Source organism: Melopsittacus undulatus, chromosome 6 (genome assembly GCF_012275295.1).
Source record: "Melopsittacus undulatus isolate bMelUnd1 chromosome 6, bMelUnd1.mat.Z, whole genome shotgun sequence".
NCBI classification, from domain to species: Eukaryota; Metazoa; Chordata; class Aves; order Psittaciformes; family Psittaculidae; genus Melopsittacus; species Melopsittacus undulatus.
Window position 1 is genome coordinate 46573206 of NC_047532.1, and position 21291 is coordinate 46594496.

General features: G+C 40.5%; 1 protein-coding gene across 1 annotated transcript; it reads left to right on the plus strand.

The window, feature by feature from the left end:
• The first annotated feature begins 415 nt into the window (after nt 1-415).
• LOC101868968 (cytochrome P450 2J6-like) lies at nt 416-14545 on the plus strand. Its single transcript, XM_005142290.3, has 9 exons — nt 416-641; nt 1890-2052; nt 3137-3286; nt 5047-5207; nt 7294-7470; nt 10137-10278; nt 12575-12762; nt 13444-13585; nt 14280-14545. The coding sequence occupies exons 1-9, from the start codon at nt 471-473 to the stop codon at nt 14456-14458; spliced, it is 1473 nt and encodes a 490-aa protein (XP_005142347.2). The 5' UTR covers nt 416-470; the 3' UTR covers nt 14459-14545.
• Nucleotides 14546-21291: the final 6746 nt, after the last annotated feature.

Sequence of the window (21291 nt, forward strand, 5' to 3'; positions counted from 1 at the left end):
ACAAAACATTTCAAAAACTTCAAGATTTAATATCCACTTACACTTTCGTGCTTAATTTAAATGTATGACTATTGCTTTTCTAAAAGCATTCATGAAGTATTTGTACCATCCACAACTGTTTCATAAAATTAGATGGAGAATTTACGTGTGGGTATATATGCATACATTGCCTAGAATATCTTGGCCCTAGTCTTTTAAGACCCTATTCTTACAAGTCCTGTGATCCTTATTTGATAAATGTATTCTGAATGAGAAGAGGGAGAGAGGTATGCGCTTATTAAATATGCCTGAACATGATAATGAAATAAGTGGGACAAAAGAGGAGTGGCAGATAATAAAGAGGGAAGGTTAGGGGCGGGGAATATTTGTTACATGAAATCTAAACTCTTACGAAAAAACTGGTTGAACAACCAGCCTTAATAGCTTCAACAGACTATTCCAACGAGGAGCTGGTAAAAGCAGATGTTAAAATGTTGACAATAAGTCAGTTTCTTATAGCTGTGGCTGTATTTCTTCTAATAATGCAGTTTTTAAAGTTGCAACGAGTACGGAGACAGCTTCCTCCTGGACCAATCCCTTTCCCAGTTTTTGGGACCTTGATACAGCTGAACTTTCAGTTTAATCGTGATCTCCTCATGAAGGTATTTATTTTCAGATACTCTTACTTGTTCAGAAGTCTTTGTAATTTCCCATTTCTCATGTTGTTTGCTATATGAAAACGTCTTCTCCCAAAAGTACCTTGGTAACATACTGTAATTGCTAGCTAGCTAATATGATATTTGCTCTTGGTCTGGGTCAGAGCTTCTGGTTTGGCTAGCAAAATGAGAAAAAGTTATTGCAGCATAAAGTAGTTTACCAGGCTAAGAAAAGAGGCATTGGAAGTTCTGAATGTGTGAAAATAACTCTGCTCTTAAACCCATCACCTTTTAACACTGAATTTGTTAAATTAATATTAAACTTGATATGCTTCCATCACCACTTATCACACATCACATGAAAGTTGGTATCGTTTAGGATTAAATACCTTTAGGGATACTATGTCAGATTTGCAGTTGGGGGAAAGAAATACTAGTTAAAAAAGTTACTGTTACAACATGGATTTTTAGCTTTCCAAGCACTGGCACTCTCTAGCTTGAACAGTAAATAGATATTTAAGATGCACTATGTGTGTATATGCTTGTTTTTATTAATGGGATCAAAAATAACCCCCATGAACATTTTGTTAGCTGTTTTGTGATGAGTGCTACTGTGCACAAAGCCACCTCTATTTCATTCTATTGGTTCTAGCAGTGCTTTCAGGATTCTCAATAGACAACTCCGGTGGCTTCTGTCACTGTGATTTGGAAGAGGCACATCAGTTATCCTGACCAAAATGGCAGGTTCAGATGGGAAGTAAAGGACGCTGTCAGACAGAATAGTCTTACTCAAGTTCCAGCACCTAAATATGCAAATGGGCAGGGGAGAAGAAGAAAGTAACTGGTCCAGTCGCCACAAGTGAGTTACTCCTCTGATGTTTTTGTGTTCCCTTTGTGCCACTTTCTCTGTAAAAGAAACCCTTTTGAAATAAATTCTTGCATAGAAAATATCCTTTATCCCATGAATCAGTGTGAACTGAGACTTGGTTTATGTAGAGTAAGAGAAAGTACCCAATATTTCTTGGCATAGCTCTGTAGCTCTGAAAAGATGGAATAGTCATTTGTTTCCAACAGAAAATGCTGAAGAGACATTCATGCTTTCTCACAGATAACTGTAATCTTGTGGGAAAGATGGAGAAAATCATTCCACCTTAGGGCTGGTCTTGTAATCAGTGTTAAAACAAGTTCATCCTCTGTTTGCTAGCAATGTGTGGGATTTTGTCTGTGCTTTCCTGGCTTCTCTTCCATCTATAGCTGGCAAAAATTCATGGCAACATATTCACCTTATGGTTTGGATGGGCCCCAGTGATTGTATTGAATGGATTTCAAGCAGTTAAGAATGGTATGACCACGCACCCTGAAGACGTTTCTGGGAGGCTAGTGTCTCCTTTCTTCAGAGCCATGGCCAAAGGAAAAGGTGAGAATTTCTTGCCATTAATATTGCACAGAAACCTTGTCTTGACAAATTGCAGCTCTTTTGTAGCTTGTAACTGCTTCCAGAAGTACCACAGTAGCAGGGTTTGTCTGTGAGGAATGACTGCCAGGTGAACTGCAAAGTAGATAGGTGAAATAACCTTTGGGTAGTAGTAGGACATGACCAGCAAACAAAAAGAGATTCGTAATGCCTTGTGTGAAATATCCACTGGAACAGATTTAGAGGTGATGAGGCAGTGGTAGGTTGTGCCACAGAGAAGTGGAAGAACAGGCAACACCACACTTTCCTGTCCAGGACTTGCTGCCTCCCACCATTATGTTTTCAATTGAAGAATAAGCTTGATAATGGGATCTTCTTAATTCCTTCCTTTTGTGCATATTCTCTTACTCTTACATTTGCACCTAGAAGTTCAGTACATTTCTGTCTCAACCTTGCTGTAGGTTTCAGACTCCCCCATCATATTGAAGATTCCCAATCTCCTGATTTTCATGTTTCATGCATTGTGAAACAACTTTTATTTTATTTCAGACCTCAACATTTTTTAAGGAAACCTGGTTCCTTAAATATTTGTAATTTGAAGTTGTTTCAGTCACTGGTGATTTTTATAATAAATTAAAGATCCTGTTAATATATGATGTGTATTTCTCCTGACAATATTTGTCACAAAGCCTAGGTACTGAACTTTTACTCCCTGTGGACAGGAGCTTTTCTCCCTGATTGTGGACAATCAGAACTCTTTTCCCCTCATGAGAATTATTACCCTCATCAGGTGTGCTCCAAGCATAGAAGAGAGTGGGAGGTAAGCACTTCAGAGAGCATCTAGAGAAGCAGGTGTCAAACTTTCCAAGATAACTGTCTGTCTTGGATCAAACTTAATCCTTCAAGTCATCTTACTACCCACTTGAGTTTGTCCATTAGCCCTGCCCACATGCTTACATGCCACAGTTGTTCCTTTCTGTCTTTGTGTTCATAGGCAATGCAACAGTTTAATCATATTCTGTGGTTTAATGTAGTCTTTGTCTATAGTAAATAGCATAATAAACAGCTCTTCTTTGAATGGGTGCAGGGATTATGTTAGCAACTGGTCACACCTGGAAGCAGCAAAGAAGGTTTGCCCTGAGGACTTTACGTGACCTTGGTCTGGGGAAAAGAGGTCTGGAGCATCGAGTTCAAGAAGAGGCCCACTACCTTGTAGCTTTCTTTGCAAGCATAAAAGGTACCTCTGCAATAAATACTGATTCATTTTTTGTCATTAGTCTGATGTTTTTAGTGTATGAACTTTTCTGTGCTGCTCTGAAATTAAGGGCAGCTTTTGTTCCACAAGAGAATGTGCAGGGTCTTACAGTGTCTATGCAGGATGGACTGAAAATATAAAGACCCCAGTCCTGTGTTTTCAAAGAGGCTATTCTTTTTCAAAGTTATTTACAAAACTACTAAAATTGGGAGCAAAACTGGAGCTTATTTATTATTTATATCATAGAATGCTTAAAGCGGGAAGGTATATCTGAAGATGATCTAGTCTAACTTCTCAAATCAGAGTAGGTTTCTTATGCCTGAGATCAGCTGTATTTTAAGTATCTGCAAGAATGGAGACTTCACCACCTCTCTGGGTAACCTGTTCCAGTGTTCAGTCAGTCCTAGAGTAAAAAAAGTTTCTTACGTTTAGGCAGAATTTCTGTATTTCAATTTTTGCCCATTGCCTCACTTTATAATACTGAGAAAAGTCTAGCTCCATACTCTTTATTCCTCTCCACCAGGTATTTATACACACTTAAGATACTTCCCTGAGCCTTCTCCAGACTAATGAGTTTCTCTCTTACACCAGCTGCTCCAATCCCTTAGTTGTCTGTGTGGACCTTTACTCAACTTGTTCCAGTGGTTTGATGTCTCTTTTGTACTGGGGAGCTCAGAACAGGACCCAGTACTCCAGATGGGTCTCACCAGTGTTGATCAGAGGGGAAGGATTACCTCCCTTGACCTGCTAGCAATGACTTTCCTTATGCAGCCCAGGATGATACTGGCCTTTGCCTGAAGGGCCCATTGCTGGCTCATAGACAGTGCTGGTGCATAAATGTATGGACACATTCTCAATGCAGATGGATTAAGGCTTCTAACACCATTTGCATGTACTCTGTAAAGCAGTGATGAAAATCTTGTCTTCATTACAACATTTTACCGTGATCAGCCCAGCTAGGAGCATGTGAGTTGGATTTCTCAATGCTCGTCATTATGCAAAGGCACAGTAAATCAGAACATGCTGTGGCTAGCATTGTATCAATTAAAAGTAGTTAAATCCAGACCAATCTCATGGTTTAAGAACTAAGAGAGTTTGAGATGTGACCATGTGTTCAGAAGAAAAAAGCCCAGACCAATAACTTGGTGATCAGTATCATGCAGTGGGTTCTGGACAGTTGCATTAGTACATACATAGAGTTATTTATAGTAGTTTATTCTGGATTTACAAAATAGTTTTATTGGGATAAAGTTTTCCAGGAATTACTTTAAAATTGGTTATATAGAATATGGCAAAAGGAGTTTATGACATTCTATCTTACAAGAGGTATACCTCTAGCAAAGTCAGACAAAATATAGTAGCCTTACATGTATTTATGTCCTTGCTGAATAAGGCTGCCCCTCTTCTTATGGTTCTCTCCTCAGATTCCCTTTGGCTATAGTGTTTTCAGACATTCCTATGCTTGAGACATTTTGAATTTGCCAGACAGCAAATTTGCATAGATATTTTTTTCTTAGCTCTAAATTTGCTTCATCATATTGTGAATTATTTTACATATCTGATGTTACTTTAGGGTGCCATGCATCCTGGGTTTAGGAGGTTGAACCATAGTTCTGAAGATGTTTGATTTTGTAAGAAGATTGCTGCTTCTCTGTGAAATGCAATGTTGTCTTTGGGTAACCTCTCATTTCACTATATCACACAAGAGGCACTAACAGTGACATTTATTATTATGGTTGCAGGGAAACCCATGGATCCTTCTTTCTCTCTTGTTCATTCTGTCTCAAATGTAATTTGTGCTGTTGTTTTTGGACATCGCTTCTCCAGAGAGGATGAAACCTTTCATGAACTGATTAGAGCCACAGAACAATTATTCAAATTTGCAGGCAGCTTTATTCATCATGTAAGTAAGCTGTTGTCTTTTTCTGAATAAGTCAGAAAGTGAGAAATGCAGATTCAAGAGGTCTGCTAGGCAACAGTTTTTGAATGGGTGAATGAAGAGAGTGAGAATAATCATTCAAATATGTAGGTGTTTTGCCATTGGCTACATATCTCCATTTCCTCTATAAGAAGTGGAGACTTCCCAGAGAAATTTCATTTTCTCACCCTGAGTGAGGAGCAAGTCTACATGCAGGCAGCAGAAAATAGTAAATGCTAAGCCAGCAAATACATCCATAAGCTTGGCAATCAAAACAGTCAATGCTCTTCTGAGAGTTGATGTCTTACCTGTCACTAGAAGAGGCCTGCTTTGCAGAGAAATGTGTTCAAAGTTGCCCGGGAGTTCTAGTTCTGCTTCCACTTCTAAAATTGGCCCATACAACTTATACAGTAGCCTCATAATGTAAAAAACACACAGAGATTTACTCCAACATTCCATGGAGCAATCTTCTCATTGAATTATGACTAACTTCCCTTTTGCTTAGCCTAGTTTTGGTCCTATAAGTTGTGTGTAGTGGGGGCAGGTGAGATTGGCTTTTGGGATAGAAGAAAAGGAGGTATATTCTCTTTCCTAACTAAGCTTTGCTTTCTTCTGATGATTTAGTTACTGTTCTGGGAAATAAGAACAAGGGTTCAAACCATTCCAAAGGGAAGGCTGCAATCTTCCCACTTCCTAGATGCAAAGGGTACTCAGTATTACATAAAAAGTGGATGTTGCTGCATCTACACCACCATTTCTTAACTGGATTCCATCTTGTCCAGCACTAAACAGGAGAATGCTGTGGACTGAGCCCCTCCAGAAATGGAGGAGGAGTTTTGGCAGGACTCGTAGTGGGAAGGTGGATGGGCTCAGTTCTTGTCTTGAACATTGAAAGCTAAATTCCACTTACAGTTAGAAAACCATAGTAGCCAGAAAGTGCATGCATTTTGAGAGTAGGAAAATATGTGATCTGGGAAATCATATATAATTAGTCAGGCAGCTTCATGTAAGGCTTCTGAACAATACCAGAAGTGGAACTAAACAAAATGGATCTGAAGTTCTGTGTGAATCTCACATAGAACTGTAAGGCTGGACTACTATCTCTCTGTGATAAGGCAATGATTAATTGATAATTGTATGTGTGACAATAAGAACTGATCTTCCAAAAAAGGCTAAAGTATAGTCTGTCACAGCCAGCCAGACTTCAGTGAACATCTACTAACGTGCTTCTTTGAGTATAATTATGAGAGTAGAAGAGCTCAGCAAAATGAAGACTGAGAAAGGGTAGAACTTCTGCTGATAAATTGTGGGATTATATTTCCAGCAGGAAAAGAACTATTAAGAGAAAATACTTTGCAGTTACAAGGATGTTGCAAATTATGCAATCATAAATATATAAAGTGAAAATCAGAATGAACTTTCTAGCTATTGGAATAGGTAGAAAGCAGCTATTTTTAGGCCAGATTTTCCCAAAGTGTGAGAGAAAAGGATAAAACTAATCAGGTTATGTCAGCTAATCCTGTCTTCTTTTCTAGAGAAGCACTCATAATTGTCAGGTAGCTGTTTTAGCTTTTCTGGGTTTCAGATGTTTCATGTTTTATTGAGGACGCTTGAGAGTTCTTTGGGGGATTAACGCGTTCCTATACCAGCCGCTGCTAGCCGGCCGTTGCTCTGGGTTGTATGAACTGCTTTTGCACATCCTGGCGGGGACAGTTTACAGCGGCTTTGCTTCTGCCTTCCTGGCATTCTCCACTAGAGGGCAGGATCTTACCTTTAAACATATGAATACAGTTCATTGTAATTGAATACACGAATTGAATAAATGAATACCATTCATTCTAATTTGGCTTGTGGTTGAGCTGAAAGCCAGTGGAACTCTGAATTTTACCATCAACACAGCCAGAAATTATGTAGTGCAGTGTTTCACAACTTCAAAACATAAGCATAGTCTTTGTCAGAATATTTTACTAATCATGCCAAAACCACCTGCTAATATGAATATTAAAATCTCTTTTTAGTAGGCCTAAAATGCGTTTTCTAGTGATGGAGACTTTGTGTGTCACTCCCACAGCTGTATGAAATCTTCCCCTGGCTGATGTGCCACCTCCCTGGTCCTCATAAGAAGGCATTGTCTTGCTATGATGTCCTGAGCTCTTTTACAAGGAGAGAGATCAGAATGCACATGGAACGTGGGACACCAGATGAACCGCAAGATTTCATTGATTTTTACCTGGCTCACATTAAAAAAGTAAGTATTTAGAATCATAGAATAGTTAGGGTTGGAAATGACCTTAAGATCATCCAGTTCCAACCCCCCTGCCATGGGACACTTTGCATTAAACCATGTCACCCAAGGCTCTGTCCAACTTGGCCTTGAACACTGCCAGGGATTCAGTGTTCGCAGCTTCCTTGGGCAACCCATTCCAGTGCCTTGCCACCCTCACAATAAAGAACTTCGTCCTTATATCTAACCTAAACTTCCCCTGTTTAAGTTTGAATCCCTTACCCCTCGTCCTAGCACTAGAGTCCCTAATGAATAGTCCCTCTCCAACATCCTTATAGGCCCCCTTCAGATACTGGAATGCTGCTATAATTTGTTATGCTTAATCATTCATTCATAACTAATAAGGAGAAACGGACCATTAAATTGTCCAGTCTTAGGCCTTCTATCACAATTTCTTATCTTTCATAGACACCCTAATGTGAATCTAGTAATCAGGGACTTGCTGAATCCTTTCTAGTTATTAATGTACCACAGCAGCTTGCAATTCTATAATTGCAGGTTAACACACCAGATTTCTCTCATTGGTACAAGTTGCAAAACAATTTAAGGCCTACAGGAAAGAATATTTAATTTCTAAATGGGCTACAAGAGAACTGGGAAGGTGCTGGGTAGACAGTGGGATGTTCTGGTTAGGATATTTGGCTGATAAGGGTTTGTCAAGAGAAGTTGCTACAGGAAGACAGTTGAATTGGTTTTTAAGAGCATTTTGTAGGAAGATAATCTAGGAGTCAGTGGAGTTTCAGACAAGACTGGAGGAGAGTTCCAGGGGCAGTAGATAAGTTGCAAGTAGACAAAGGGAACTGGGACAAATAGGAGCATTTTGGGCAGGCACGGTACCATCAGGTTTTAAAAGGCTGTAGGAGACTTGCAAAAGCTGTGAGTGGGAACACATAATCTCTTCCTTTTCTAGACCTTGCTGGCATGTAAGGTCTGAATCTAGGGAACTGGATCCTCTCCCTTCCCTGTGACTCCCACTAACTTGATCACTTTTCCTTTCTCCTCTTCTCCACTTCATTAGGCAGTATTCTTCCTCCTGTTCTGCTTGGTGATAAAAAAAGGATAAAGGGGAGAAGTGACAAGATTAGAGGGGTACTACTGGAGGGTGACAAGGTGAGAATGGTTCAGAGAGCCAAACAAGATGTTCCAGGTGGAGGATGTCTATTATTTCAGCCCCTGGAGAAGTGGGAAGTGACTGCTGCTTCTGGGAGGCAGGGCTCCCTGCAGGGACAGCCAGTGCCCCTTCACCCTGGGCATGTGCTGGCTGCAGCAACTGATGGCACTGCAGCCTTGTCAGGCTGTAACACCCATCCTGCACATCATGGCACAGCCCAAAGGGTTCTGCCATCCTGGACTGCTGCCTGTCTTCTGTACTCCCTAAGCTGGTTCTGCTGCAGTGCTCAGTCATGTTACAGAGACATGCATCTGGAGAATGTCTATTAGCAATTTCTGTCAGTCAGCTCTTTAGTCTTTAGCATGTGTCTTCTGAATACTTCATAGTGCTTGACTTTTTTATTATTGTGGGAAACAAAGCATCTATCTTGTGGAACTCCAAGTATATTGCAACTGTGAAATTGTCATTATTGTCCAAGCAGGTAATTCTCCCAAAGAATCAAATCAGATCTCCTTGCCATGATCAGTTTTCTATATCATAATAAATAGCATTAATTTGTATTTCTATATGGTAGTTCTTTATTAATTGATTCCCATATCAGCTGCCATATTTTTATGTCCAGGGTGGATGTCAGCCTAACTGACTTCTGGTTCCTTGGATCCTCTTGATTCAATTTTTTTGGTACTGGCACTATGTTAACTAATCTGCTCTTCCAAAGTGTTTAATTGCTTCTAAGACATTTCACTGCTTTTCTAAGATCTGTGAGACCTGAATATCAGTGGCCCAGATATTGTTTAAGCAAACTCTTCCGGAACTCTGCTGTATGGAAATCATCCAAGTTCATTTATTAAAAATATGTCTGTAATAGATACACAGGGGCAATAGAAAAAGATCAGATGATTTTACAACAGGGAAAAACATTCTTCTCACTTTTCCAGTTGCTCCACTGTCAAAAGAAAGGTTCAGGACCCCTGAGCACAGCCTAAATATAGACAATGAATTCTCCCGAATCATAATAGTATTCTTTTACAGTTTCAGAATATACCTACATGTCCTCACAATTCCAAGTGAAAACTGTAAAACCCCAAAGCAACTGTATATATGTGTCATTGTGGCCTCTCAGTGCAGAAGCAGTCTGAATATCACAGGTTAAGAACTTTTGAGAACCCAATGCTCATTACCTGGTCACTGTATTGCTTGGTAGAAAAACTGAGTGATGGAATATGACTTGAGGACATGCTGGTAGACATCTTACCAGTATTTGCAAAATCAAGCCAAAAATCCATCTCTGTGGAGAATATGTGATTTTGAGAGTGCAGAAAACATGGCTTGTTTGTGAAATGTCAGCTTTTCATATTGATAGTTGTCTCTGGTGTCTAATATTCTTTATTAGTCTCTCTGTGTTGTTCTATAGGCAGAGCACACTGCAGCTTGAAACTGGGGATAAAATCCCATCTTACCCTATTCTAGATTTTCTAACTTTCATGTATAAAGCTCTACTTTTTCTTATCATTTGCAGACCAAGGATGAACCCAGGTCTACTTACAATGAAGACAACATGGTTTGTTCTATAAATGACCTTTTCTTGGGTGGATCAGAGACAACAAGCACTACTTTGAATTGGGGTCTTCTCTATATGGTGGCAAATCCAGACATCCAAGGTGAGCAGCTAAGCACATCACAGATATCTCTGGTGCAGCAGAACAGCCAAGTTATAGCCTTTTCATGGATCAGACAGTATTCCTAGATATTGCTATATGGCTGTAGCACATGGGCCTTTTTGTACTGATAGATCTGTGATGGGCAGCATTAGTGGGTCTGCAGTATCTGTGTACAAGTTCTTACAGTAGTCATGGGCTTAAGGAAGTTCCCAGAAAGAGTTAACAGCTGGGGAAGTGTGCATTTGTATAGGAGGGGTTGAGGTCTTTGGGGAAATTAAGATTGTGGTAGGAAGGTCAATGGAGTAGGAGCACTGGAGCTGCTGTTTGGAAAGTCAGAGGGTTTGCACACATAATGCTTGAAAAACAGTGGCCACTGCTGCAGCCATTGGTGAGGTGCTGGTTGTACCTTGAGAAACTGAATTGGCTTCTGAGACATAAACATGACTGAAAAGAACCAGAAACTGATATGTGATGGTAAGGACATCACTCTTTGGAATCTTCCCTCAATTCTGCTTTGTATCATCTGGGTATCAGTGATGGGAGCTATGGTGAATCCTGCACTTCTATGTGCTCTGTAGGTCACAGAAGTAGTAGAGAATCACCTGAAGGTCAATTGGCAACTTTGACTTTACTTTTGTCCATCAGTCCATTTATGATCCCTAGGTATCATAGTGTCTAACCTATGATTAAATTAATTCTGTGATGTATTTGAATTGCGACAGAAATTATTCCAGTGAGGGGTGGAATTTGATGACTCATTTGTTATGTCTATGTATATTTAAGAAGCTTATTTTCAAGTCTAGCTTTTGAACAACCACCAATCACTTTCATACAACACTGAGTGAAAAACAAAGGAATGATCCCTTATGCTGACTGAGAGAAATCTCGTTAGACAGCAGAATATGTGCAAATGCCCAGAGGAGAAAAGGATTTTGGATGGAGGAAAGAGATGAAGATAAGAAAAAATTTCTCTACTTGGAGCTGTCAGACAAGAAGGTCTACTTAAGCTTGTGTTATTGCATAATTATCACCTAATGTGATTATGGTTATGAAAGCCCTGGCTCACCTAAATAATTTTATTTATTTCAATATAATACCTTGCACACAGTTGGGAAAACAGGGTGTGTGCAGAATGAGCCTTCCTGATTGTCTTGAGTCATAAATTTCACTTAGACTCTCATAATGAACTGGCATCGGTGCATCTGTCTCTGTTTAATTGGTGGCTTCTTTTTGAACCTGTTCATACTTTTGCCTGTATTGACACCCACTGACAATGTTCTGCAGTTCCACCATGTACCATATAGAAAAGTTTGTCCTTTTGCCTGAGTGAATCAGGCTCTTGTTCTCTGAACTAGTGAAGCAGAGATGTTTATTTAGACTTAGGCAGTTACCAATCACTTCAAACTATGCTGGATCCTGAAGTAGTTGGGCTTGATTTTGCAAGCTAGCTCCTCATAGAAGGAAATGTACTTTAAAATCTTTCTGGATATACATTTGAGATTCTGTAAGATGCTTAAATCTCTGTTGTCAGGATCTATCTAACATAGTTTTGTGAAGGACTGCTGTCAGCCACCGAGCAGGCTTGATCTCAATGTGCACAAACTGATCAATGCATAATCTGCTTCCCTGCATCTGTGGCTTCGTAAAGCCTGGAAAAAGACAAGATCCTTTGTCAAAAATCTAAGGCATTTTTATTGTGTGTGTCCTTCCTGCCTTGAAGTTTACAAAATAATTTTTATAGTTTTGTTAATGCTCCCAACATTTCTGTGCAATAAGCAATTTAAATCATGCTATTCTTGATCAAAACACAGGCACCAAGAAGCATATCCAGGTTTGTTTGGGTTTTTTTGTTTTGTTTTTCTTTAAAGGTATTTGAACATTGTTCTAGTTGGCATCGTTTCACTTAACTGCTGTTCTGCACGAGAACTATTTCTTTTTAATAGGAATTAGGCTTTTAAAGCCCTGATTCACCCAACCTAAATTCCAGAGAGCTGTGAGCTTAGTGGGTCTAACTGGCTATAGTGGTTCTAAGGCACCTAGCCAAAGGGAAACACACTTCTCTTGCATTTAAGTTTTAGTAGGGCAACTTTTAAAGAGATTTAAATTTTTGGACAACAAATATATTTTTCTTAAAAGAGATGTCTGCTACTTTAATTTTCTTTATAAAAGTTACTCACATTTTTACCTTTGTTTTGTTGCTGTTGTTATAGTTCTAAATGGTAAATGTCTTTAAAAATGGAATTAGTGAAAATACTTGACAAATTTTCCACCTGAAATGGTGTATCTTTTTCTACAGAGAAAGTGCAGCAGGAGCTTGATGCCGTTCTGGGTCCTTCCCAGCTAATCTGCTATGAAGATCGAAGAGAACTGCCCTACACCAATGCTGTGGTTCATGAGGTTCAGCGCTTCAGCAACATTATCTCAGTTGGCATGCCCAGAGTGTGTGTGAGGAACACTACATTGCTTGGCTTTGCTCTCAAAAAGGTACCGACACAGTTTCTTGGTTGCTACATACCTTTCCTGCATCAGTAGAACAAGGTCTGATTAAAATCTATTTGTACCAACATCTTTTCTTCCACAGTGGTGGGGTTGGATATCTCTGGGTCACAGCCTGAATGGGAACAAGGGCAAGAAACCATCTGCCAGGCTGAGTTGAGTGACAGCCCTTGAGAGAGGGTTATCAGTAGTGAAAGGTGCCCCTGGATGGAAGAGGGGATTTTAGTAAATATTTTTACAAACCAATGAAGACAAAACCTTAGAGGTTGATACTGAAGGAAACTGACTAATTTTTGCTAATAAGGCATTGGAGAGATTTCTGACTATTTGTTTGCCTGAAGAAAACCTGTAAGTAGATCCAAGGGAAAAACATGAGGGTCTGCAATTAGCTTTCCTCAGAGACTAAATCACAGAGACTTCTAATGTTAGAAATGAAAATAGGTTTAGTAGGAATAAAGTTGTTAGTTTCTGTTGACATGACCACTTCCACTGTCAGGCTTGGACTGACATCCTGAAACAAATAGACTTCACTGATCCTACTGGGGAAATGAACTTGCCAGCATGCAGCACTGAACTCTGAAGGAAGCTACTGTTGGTCTCACCTAGCCAGTTTCAACTGCAGGGGGAGGATTGACAGCCAGAACTAAGTGTCTGTTTTTCTCCTTTCAGGGCACTATAGTTTTTCCAAATATTGCTTCATCTTTGTATGACCCAGAGCACTGGGAAACACCTCGACAGTTCAACCCTGGTCATTTTTTGGATAAGAATGGAAACTTTGTGAGCCAAGAAGCCTTTTTACCATTTTCAATAGGTAAATGCACTGACAGCACAAGCATTCATGGTTGGGATGACTGTAGAATTGGGACAGTAGAATTAAGATGTTTATTAAAAACCTATTGGTTGTTTATTTTAAAACTCTTTGCAGAAAACAGTGATAAAACCAACATTATTATTTCCAGTAATGTTTCCCAATCCAACTCTAAACGTTTGTTCTACTGAACAAATTAGTGTGTTGAAAATCAGAGATGTCCTGACAAATGTATACATCTAACTTGCCCTATTTTTGGAAGGAAATTCTCTGCTAATGATTATAGTTATTGATTTGGTGCATACATTTCAAAACCAGACATGCATTTGGAAAGTACTTGCAAGCAGCTGTGCCGATTTTTTTATGCATACAAAATGGGAGCACGATATCTCCTAGGAAGAGCAAGTCCTTATTCTTCATTTACATGATTGAACAAATTCCTTTAAAGTTCTCAGTCAAATGAAGATGAAGTTTTAGAGGTAATTGAAGCAAAACCAGAGCAGAAGGAGGGCACAGTTATCTATTGCTGCAGACAGGATTCTTTAAATGAAGAATTGCATCAAATTTTGTGTCATTGATAGCATCAAGTGGTAAAGAAATTCTGGACTCAGCCAATATACCTTTGTGTGAGGATAAATATGGTTGCTTTTGAGGTCAGGGTATTTTACTCTCTGTCCTTCCCACCTTCCTTCTGCAGGGCACCGTGTGTGTCTGGGGGAGCATCTGGCAAGAACTGAGCTCTTTATTTTCTTTGCCAACCTGCTGCGGGCATTCACCTTCCGGCTGCCTGAGAGGGTGACGAAGATCAACACAGAGCCCGTTCTGGGTGGTACACTGCAGCCCCACCCCTACAGGATTTGTGCCATTCCGCGCTAGGGCAGTGTGTCACACACCATCTTACTTACGTGAATGTGTGTCTTGAATGTTTTTTTGTCTTGAATACAAATTCCTGCTCCAAAAGTCCCCTTTTGTCTAGAGCAGATAATTTTGTTCAGACCCTGTTCCCTGCTTTTGAAGGTGATTCTTTTTAATTATTGCTCTTTTGCTCTTGAACACATCATCACTCTCAGCCTTAAAAGCATCATGCAGTTGCTGTCTGGCCTGCCAGATTTGCTCACCAGCTCACCAGTATGCTGGTGAGCAAATGACAAAACTGACAGACAGACTTCATCAGTTAATTTGTTATCTCTGAGTTATCCTGTTTTCCAAAGCAATAGAGTTTGGAAAAACATACCTGGAAAATTTGGATTCTACATTATTGTCAACACTAGTAACATTTCAGTCAACCTTTTGTTGATGGTCACTAACAAAGAATATGCAGGTAAAATTAGGAACTGGTTTTATTTATGGATGAGTTCCAGTTCACTGAGAATGTCTAGATTTGGTGCAGCAGAGGTTAATTAGTTTGAGTCCAGCAGAGAAATGATGCAGGCTGGAATGCAGGGAAGAGTAAACATACAGAGAGAGGATTTCTTTTAGGGCAGATACTTTTAATATTTTCAGACTCTGCCAAGTTAAGTTTTGGAAGCTCCTACTAGTTGACTCCTGACAGGACCAGCACTGGGTGGTTGCTACAGCAGGTGCAAGCAGCAGCTTCAAGGGGTAGTTTGGGTGAGGAGCTTGTTCCCATTAGAGCTGATGGTAAATTGAAAAACACACATGGAAGACACCAGACATACTGTTTAATCACCTCAGAAGTTCAGCAGTATATCTGAAGCTACAAAGACACATACACAAAGACATATACACAAAATACCTGTCAGGTTCCATGAGAGTCTTTAATAGCAGAAAAGAAAAAAAAAAACCAACCAGTGGTGAATATAAGTTTATTTGTATTGTCTGGAAAAAACTTGTAAGGTTTAAGTTAACTTATTCTTCCCTATTTCTGTGAGAGACAGTAGGACAGCTGCCTGGTGCAGAGCTCTTTTAAAATATACCTTACCATAGCAGTCTTTTTTTTTTAACCTGGTGATAATAAAAAAGAAGAATCCAGAGCAAAGGAGAAAGGTAAGGAAAATAAAGCCATTCCAGGCAGAAAGCCTCAGAGTTATTGAGAATTTAAATTTTTCCAGTATCAGCTAGAAGACAGAGCAGCAAGGAGATGTGAAGATTGAGCAATTCTTCAGTAGCTCAAATTATTTCTCTTCTAGCTGTTTGCTTTCTGAATTTACAAAAACTTCAAGCACTTATATCAAATACCCTATTGAGGAGAAGGCAGGATGGTTGCACAGCTGAGCATTCAGCACCAAGCCTTCTGAATTGGCTGTAATGGCCTTGCACAGCCTGCAGGGAGCGTGCGCTGGTTTTCAGGGAAGCAGTTAGGCCAGTCGGGATTTTATCTTTCTGCAGTGAGCTTCCTGCCGAAGAAGTTAACTCCTGCAAAGCCAGAGTAGATGTTTCTACTATGCACCGTGCTGTGCCTGCAGGGAAAACGTGGACCTTTCCCCACCTGTGACAAGGATTCCCCTTTAACAAGGAAAAAATTGCAGCTGCTATGAAAGAGTAAGAGAAAGGCAAGGGCAGGTGGAGATATTGAATATGAATTCCCACATTAGTAAGGATGCAGTTCTTGCCTCTATTTCTTCAGCCTTAACAAATATATTCCAGTGTGTGCACTGTGTCAGAAGCACAGACTAAAGTGAATGCTTCTGTGCTCAGTCCTTGAAGAGTTTGCCAGTGACTATAGAGGTGAGATGAAAATTTCAGCATCTAGAACTTCTAGATTTGCTCCATGTATCCTTAAAGCTTATAGACAAAGCAAATATGAGTAATAAAGAATTAAATTTCTGTATTTCAATAATATAATCAGGACCAAGGAAAGTGCTGGTTTCTTAAAACTGCAGCACATGAGGAAGGCTCTCTGGGAGATGGACAACTTCATGCTTTTTTTGGCTTAAGGAAATGGCAATGGTCATCTAAAAGCCAATACTTTTAACACCATTGATGTTCATGGAAAATTTCTACCAAGGTTAGGAAGAAGAGGTTAGAAATAAGCAGATAAACTTGATTTTTCATATTCATCAGCTGGGCTGATTCATCCCAGGGCACATAGAGAACGGTATCAACCTTAGAGCTATTAATGATTACCTATGAGAATCTGTGGAGGATGGCAAAAGGTCAAACATTTGCTTGTCTTCAGAAGATAGGAGAAGCTGCAGTGTTGTGAATCAGTCAGCCTGATCGCAATTCTCAGATTATCCTAGGAAACTAATGAAAGTGTAAGCACTGGGATGAAAACAGGAAGTATCAGTACACACCAAATAATGTCAAAGTTACTTACTTTGATGACAGTGCCAGGGGTCTGTTTTCAGGAGAGAAGCCATCAAGGTAATTTACTGCTCTTTAATGGGGCTTTGACACAATCTCAGAAACTCTAGGGAAATGTGGGGTATCTGAAACTTTGTAAAGATTTTGGAAAACTCAGGAAATATCTATGAATAGCACTGTGTAAAACTGAAATATACACTGAATGTGATTCTGTCCCACGTTTAGTACTATTCAGTATTTAATCAAGGACCTTGGTAGTTAGCATAAGCATCTGGCCTGGTAAAGTCTAGTTTCTTGATGCTATCAGATCCCAAACTTGTGCCTGCTGTAAGGGGAGAAACAGGTATTGCCAAACCTGTTATGGTTCACAGAAACTTAAAGCCTTTTTATTTGGATTTGTTTTCTTTGTGAAAGAATGAAGGCTGTCATGACCTGGATTCTTCTCCTTGTAATTTTCAATGTCAGATGGCTGGTTAGGTGAGGTGAGGATAACCCTATTCCAACATCCTATCATTCTTCTCTCCTTTATTTCTTTCTGGAGTGACAGTTTTCTCTAGGGATTTTTTTCCAGGTTTTTATTTTTTCATCATTATGGTGCACTAAGTTGCAGCAGAAAAAAAGCATTTTAGTTTTGCAGTGACTCAAAATGCCTCTGAAAGCCAGCATATTCAAACTCAAGTTTGATGTCCTGAGTTAAACCATTTTCCTTAGATTTTCTTGAATAGAAGATTTAGTGGGAAATCCAGAAAGTTTTCATTAAGAAATTTCTGAGAGGGTTTATTTAAAACTGTTTTTATCCACTAAGAACATTGGCCTAAAAAATCTCAATGAACAGGATTAATTTGAAATGATATCTCTGCTGAGCTTGGCATATCTTCTTTTCTGAGTGGAAAGCTTATGAGCTTGGCCTAATATCTGTGTAGAAATCTCAGCCCATGGTATTTTTAGCCAGTGCTCCAGGAGTTAGTTATTTGCTGTCCTGCAGTGTGAGATTCTAATGTTAAAGGAATAACGATAATAAAATTGCAGCCCTTTCTTTGAATAGTTTATGAGATACAGCAGATGAGATGGGATGAGCTAATAATACCAGTGTATTCTGGGGTCACCTGGCAATATGATAATATTCTACGGAGAATGAATTTTAGAATCATAGAATCATAGAATAGTTAGAGATGGAAAGGACCTTAAGATCATCTAGTTCCAACCCCCCTGCCATGGGAAGGAACACCTCCCACTAAACCATGCCTCCCAACACTCTGTCCAACCTGACTTTGAACACCACCAGGGATGGAGCATTCACAATTTCCCTGGGCAACCCATTCCAGTGCCTCACCACCCTCACAGTAAAGAATTTCTTCCTTATATCCAGTCTAAACCTCTGCTGTTTAAGTTTGAACCCGTTACCCCTTGTCCTGTCACTACAGTCCCTAATGAATAGTCCCTCCCCAGCATCCCTGTAGGCCCCCTTCAGATACTGGAAGGCTGCTATGAGGTCTCCACGCAGCCTTCTCTTCTGCAGGCTGAACAGCCCCAACTTTCTCAGCCTATCTTCATATGGGAGGTGCTCCAGTCCCCTGATCATCCTCGTGGCCTCCTCTGCACTTGTTCTAACAGTTCCATGTCCTTTTTATGTTGAGGGCACCAGAACTGCACACAATACTCTAAATAGGTCTCATGAGAGGGAGTAGAGGGGCAGGATCACCTCCTTCAACCTGCTGGTCACGCTTCTTTTGATGCAGCCCAAGATACGGTTGGCTTTCTGGGCTGTGAGCACACTGCAGCCGGCTCATGTTCATTTTCTCATTGACTAACACCCCCAAGTCCTTCTCCACAGGACTACCATGAATTTCCTTTTTGCCCAACTGTAGCTGTGCCTGGGATTGCTCTGACCCAGGTGTAGGACCTTGCACTTGGCATGGTTAAACTCCATAAGGCTGGCATCAGCCCACCTCACAAGCATGTTAAGGTCCCTCTGAATGGCATTCCTTCCCTCTAGCCTATCAACAGAACCACACAGCTTGGTGTCATCGTCAAACTTGCTGAGGGCGCACTTAATCCCACTGTCCATGTCACCAACAAAGATGTTGAACAAGACCGGTCCCAACACCCATCCCTGAGGGACACCACTCGTTACTGATCTCCAACCGGACATTGAACCATTGACCACAACTCTTTGAGTATGACCATCCAGCCAGTTCTTTATCCACCGAGTGCTCCACCTATCAAATTGATGTCTCTCCAATTTAGAGGCAAGGATGTCATGTGGGACAGTGTCGAACGCTTTGCACAAGTCCAGGTAGATGACATCAACTGCTCCACCCCTGTCCATCAGTTCTGTAGCCCCATCATAGAAGGCCACCAAATTGGTCAGGCAGGATTTCCCCTAGTAAAGCCATGCTGGCTGTCACCAAGCACCTTTCTCTTTTTCATGTGCCCTAGCATGCCTTCCAGGAGAATCTGCTCCCAGATTTTGCCAGGCACAGAGGTGAGACTGACTGGTCTGTAATTCCCCAGGTCATCCATTTTCCCCTTCTTGAAAATGGGGATTATATTTCCCTTTTTCCAGTCATCAGGAACTTCACCTGTCTGCCATGATTTTTCAAATATGATGGCCAGTGGCTTTGCAACTTCATTCACCAGCTCCTTCAGGACCCGTGGATGGAGTTCATCAGGTCCCATGGACTTGTGTACATTCAGGTTCTTAAGACGGTCTTGAACCAGATCCTCTTCTACAGTGGGCCCAAGGTCTTCATTCTCACAGTCCCTGCATCTGCCTTCCAAGACTCCGGTGGTGCCAGTGAAGACCGAGGCAAAGAAGTCATTCAGAACCTCAGCCTTCTCCAAATCTAGCATAGCCAATTCTCCCAATAGCTTCTGAAGGGGGCCTATGTTGTCCTTACTCTGTTTTTTATCCACTACATACCTACAGAATCCCTTCCTGTTATCCTTAACATCCCTAGCCAAGTTTAATTCTGAGATTTAGCTTCCTGGACAACATTCCTGTATTCATCCCCAGCCGCCTGTCCTTGCTTCCAAGGAGCATTACAGAGAAAATGAAACACCTTCAGCTGTTTTGTATGATATTATTTTTGAAATAACCTTTTTGAATATTGTAAAAATGTTTATTCCAATGCTGCAGTCACACAAGCTTAGGCTCTTTCCTGTAAATTCATCTTGAGTTGACAGCTGCAAGCTATGGGGGAATCTAGTTTGGCATATAAGGCAGGCAGTTTGTGAGCAGTTTTATGCAGGGACAAATACCACCTCCACCATCCTCCACTAATAGTGAGGGTATTGGTAGTTCCAGCACTCATGGACAGTAATCAACATCCCAGAGAACTGCAGCAGACCATTACTGCAGTTTTAAATAATACTACAAGTTTTTTAGGCTCCTATTGAATTATGGGACCTGAAGGCAGGGAGATGCTGGGATTTCAGGCTTGCCACTCTCTGACATTGTTGTGGTGTTGTCCTGAGTGATGGCAGGAAAGGATGCACCTTGGCAGGAGTTCACAATTTGGGTATTGAGTCCTGATGTCTGTATTTGGTCTGATGCTATATTAAGGGAAAAGCAATCTCTGCACCTTGAGCCTGCTTAAGAACATCCACAGCTGCTAGAAAGAAGGCTGGTTAATTCAGCATATATCAGTGCAAAATTATCTGCTTCTTATATTCCAGCAGTGCACTCTCTGGGGAACCAGGCAGAGGGCAGCAGAAGTCTCCTTGAAAGGGCTGTGCCTTTCTTGCTGTCCCCGGCTCAGCAAAAGCTAGCTTTAAACCAACCAGTCTCACCAGGGTACACTGGAGATCGTTACATGTTCATTTTCGATCAGTATGAGACTAGTTGAGGATGAGATTCAAATGCTACAATACAATGTTCTTAATGGATTTCTCAGATATTTTGGTAAAATGCAGTGTCTGCAGGGTTTTTTGTTGACTAGGTGCATGGACTTTATTCACCGTGTCCATGCTCTTCTGCGCTCTGATTGAGATAAGAGGTTTGTCATTGTCTCTGTACTTATAGTCTGCCCCACATACGGGAATGCAGTGTACTGGGGAAGCTCCCAAATAAATTACTGTGTGTCTCACATTAACCCTCATTTTCTGTAAGTGAGATAGTAGTGTTAGGCCAGGCCCAGATGTTGGAAAAACAAAGTAATCATGTTTGAAATGCAGGAATCACATCCGTGAGGCTTAGAAGCAGAACATTCATTCCTTTTACCCAGTCTCTCTCCTTACTGTTAAGTACTGCCAAGAGAAAACTTTGCTATAATTAGAAAACTAACATAAACACCCTAAAGGCCCTAGCCCCAAAAGAAACCAGAAAATATTTAATAGAATAATTCTGGCTGTTGTTCATCAACTTTAGCTTGGTTTTGGTTTTTATCCAACTTTGCAGGTGAGCTTCTGCAGTAAGGGAGTCTGTTAGGACTGGAAATTAT

Excerpts from the sequence above, each read along its gene's own strand:
- LOC101868968 (XM_005142290.3), top strand. The coding sequence starts at position 471 with ATGTTGACAATAAGTCAGTTTCTTATAGCTGTGGCTGTATTTCTTCTA. Across the intron at positions 3,287-5,046 it reads TTTCTTTGCAAGCATAAAAG|GGAAACCCATGGATCCTTCT; the intron begins GTACCTCTGCAA and ends TTATGGTTGCAG. Across the intron at positions 13,586-14,279 it reads CTTTTTACCATTTTCAATAG|GGCACCGTGTGTGTCTGGGG; the intron begins GTAAATGCACTG and ends TTCCTTCTGCAG.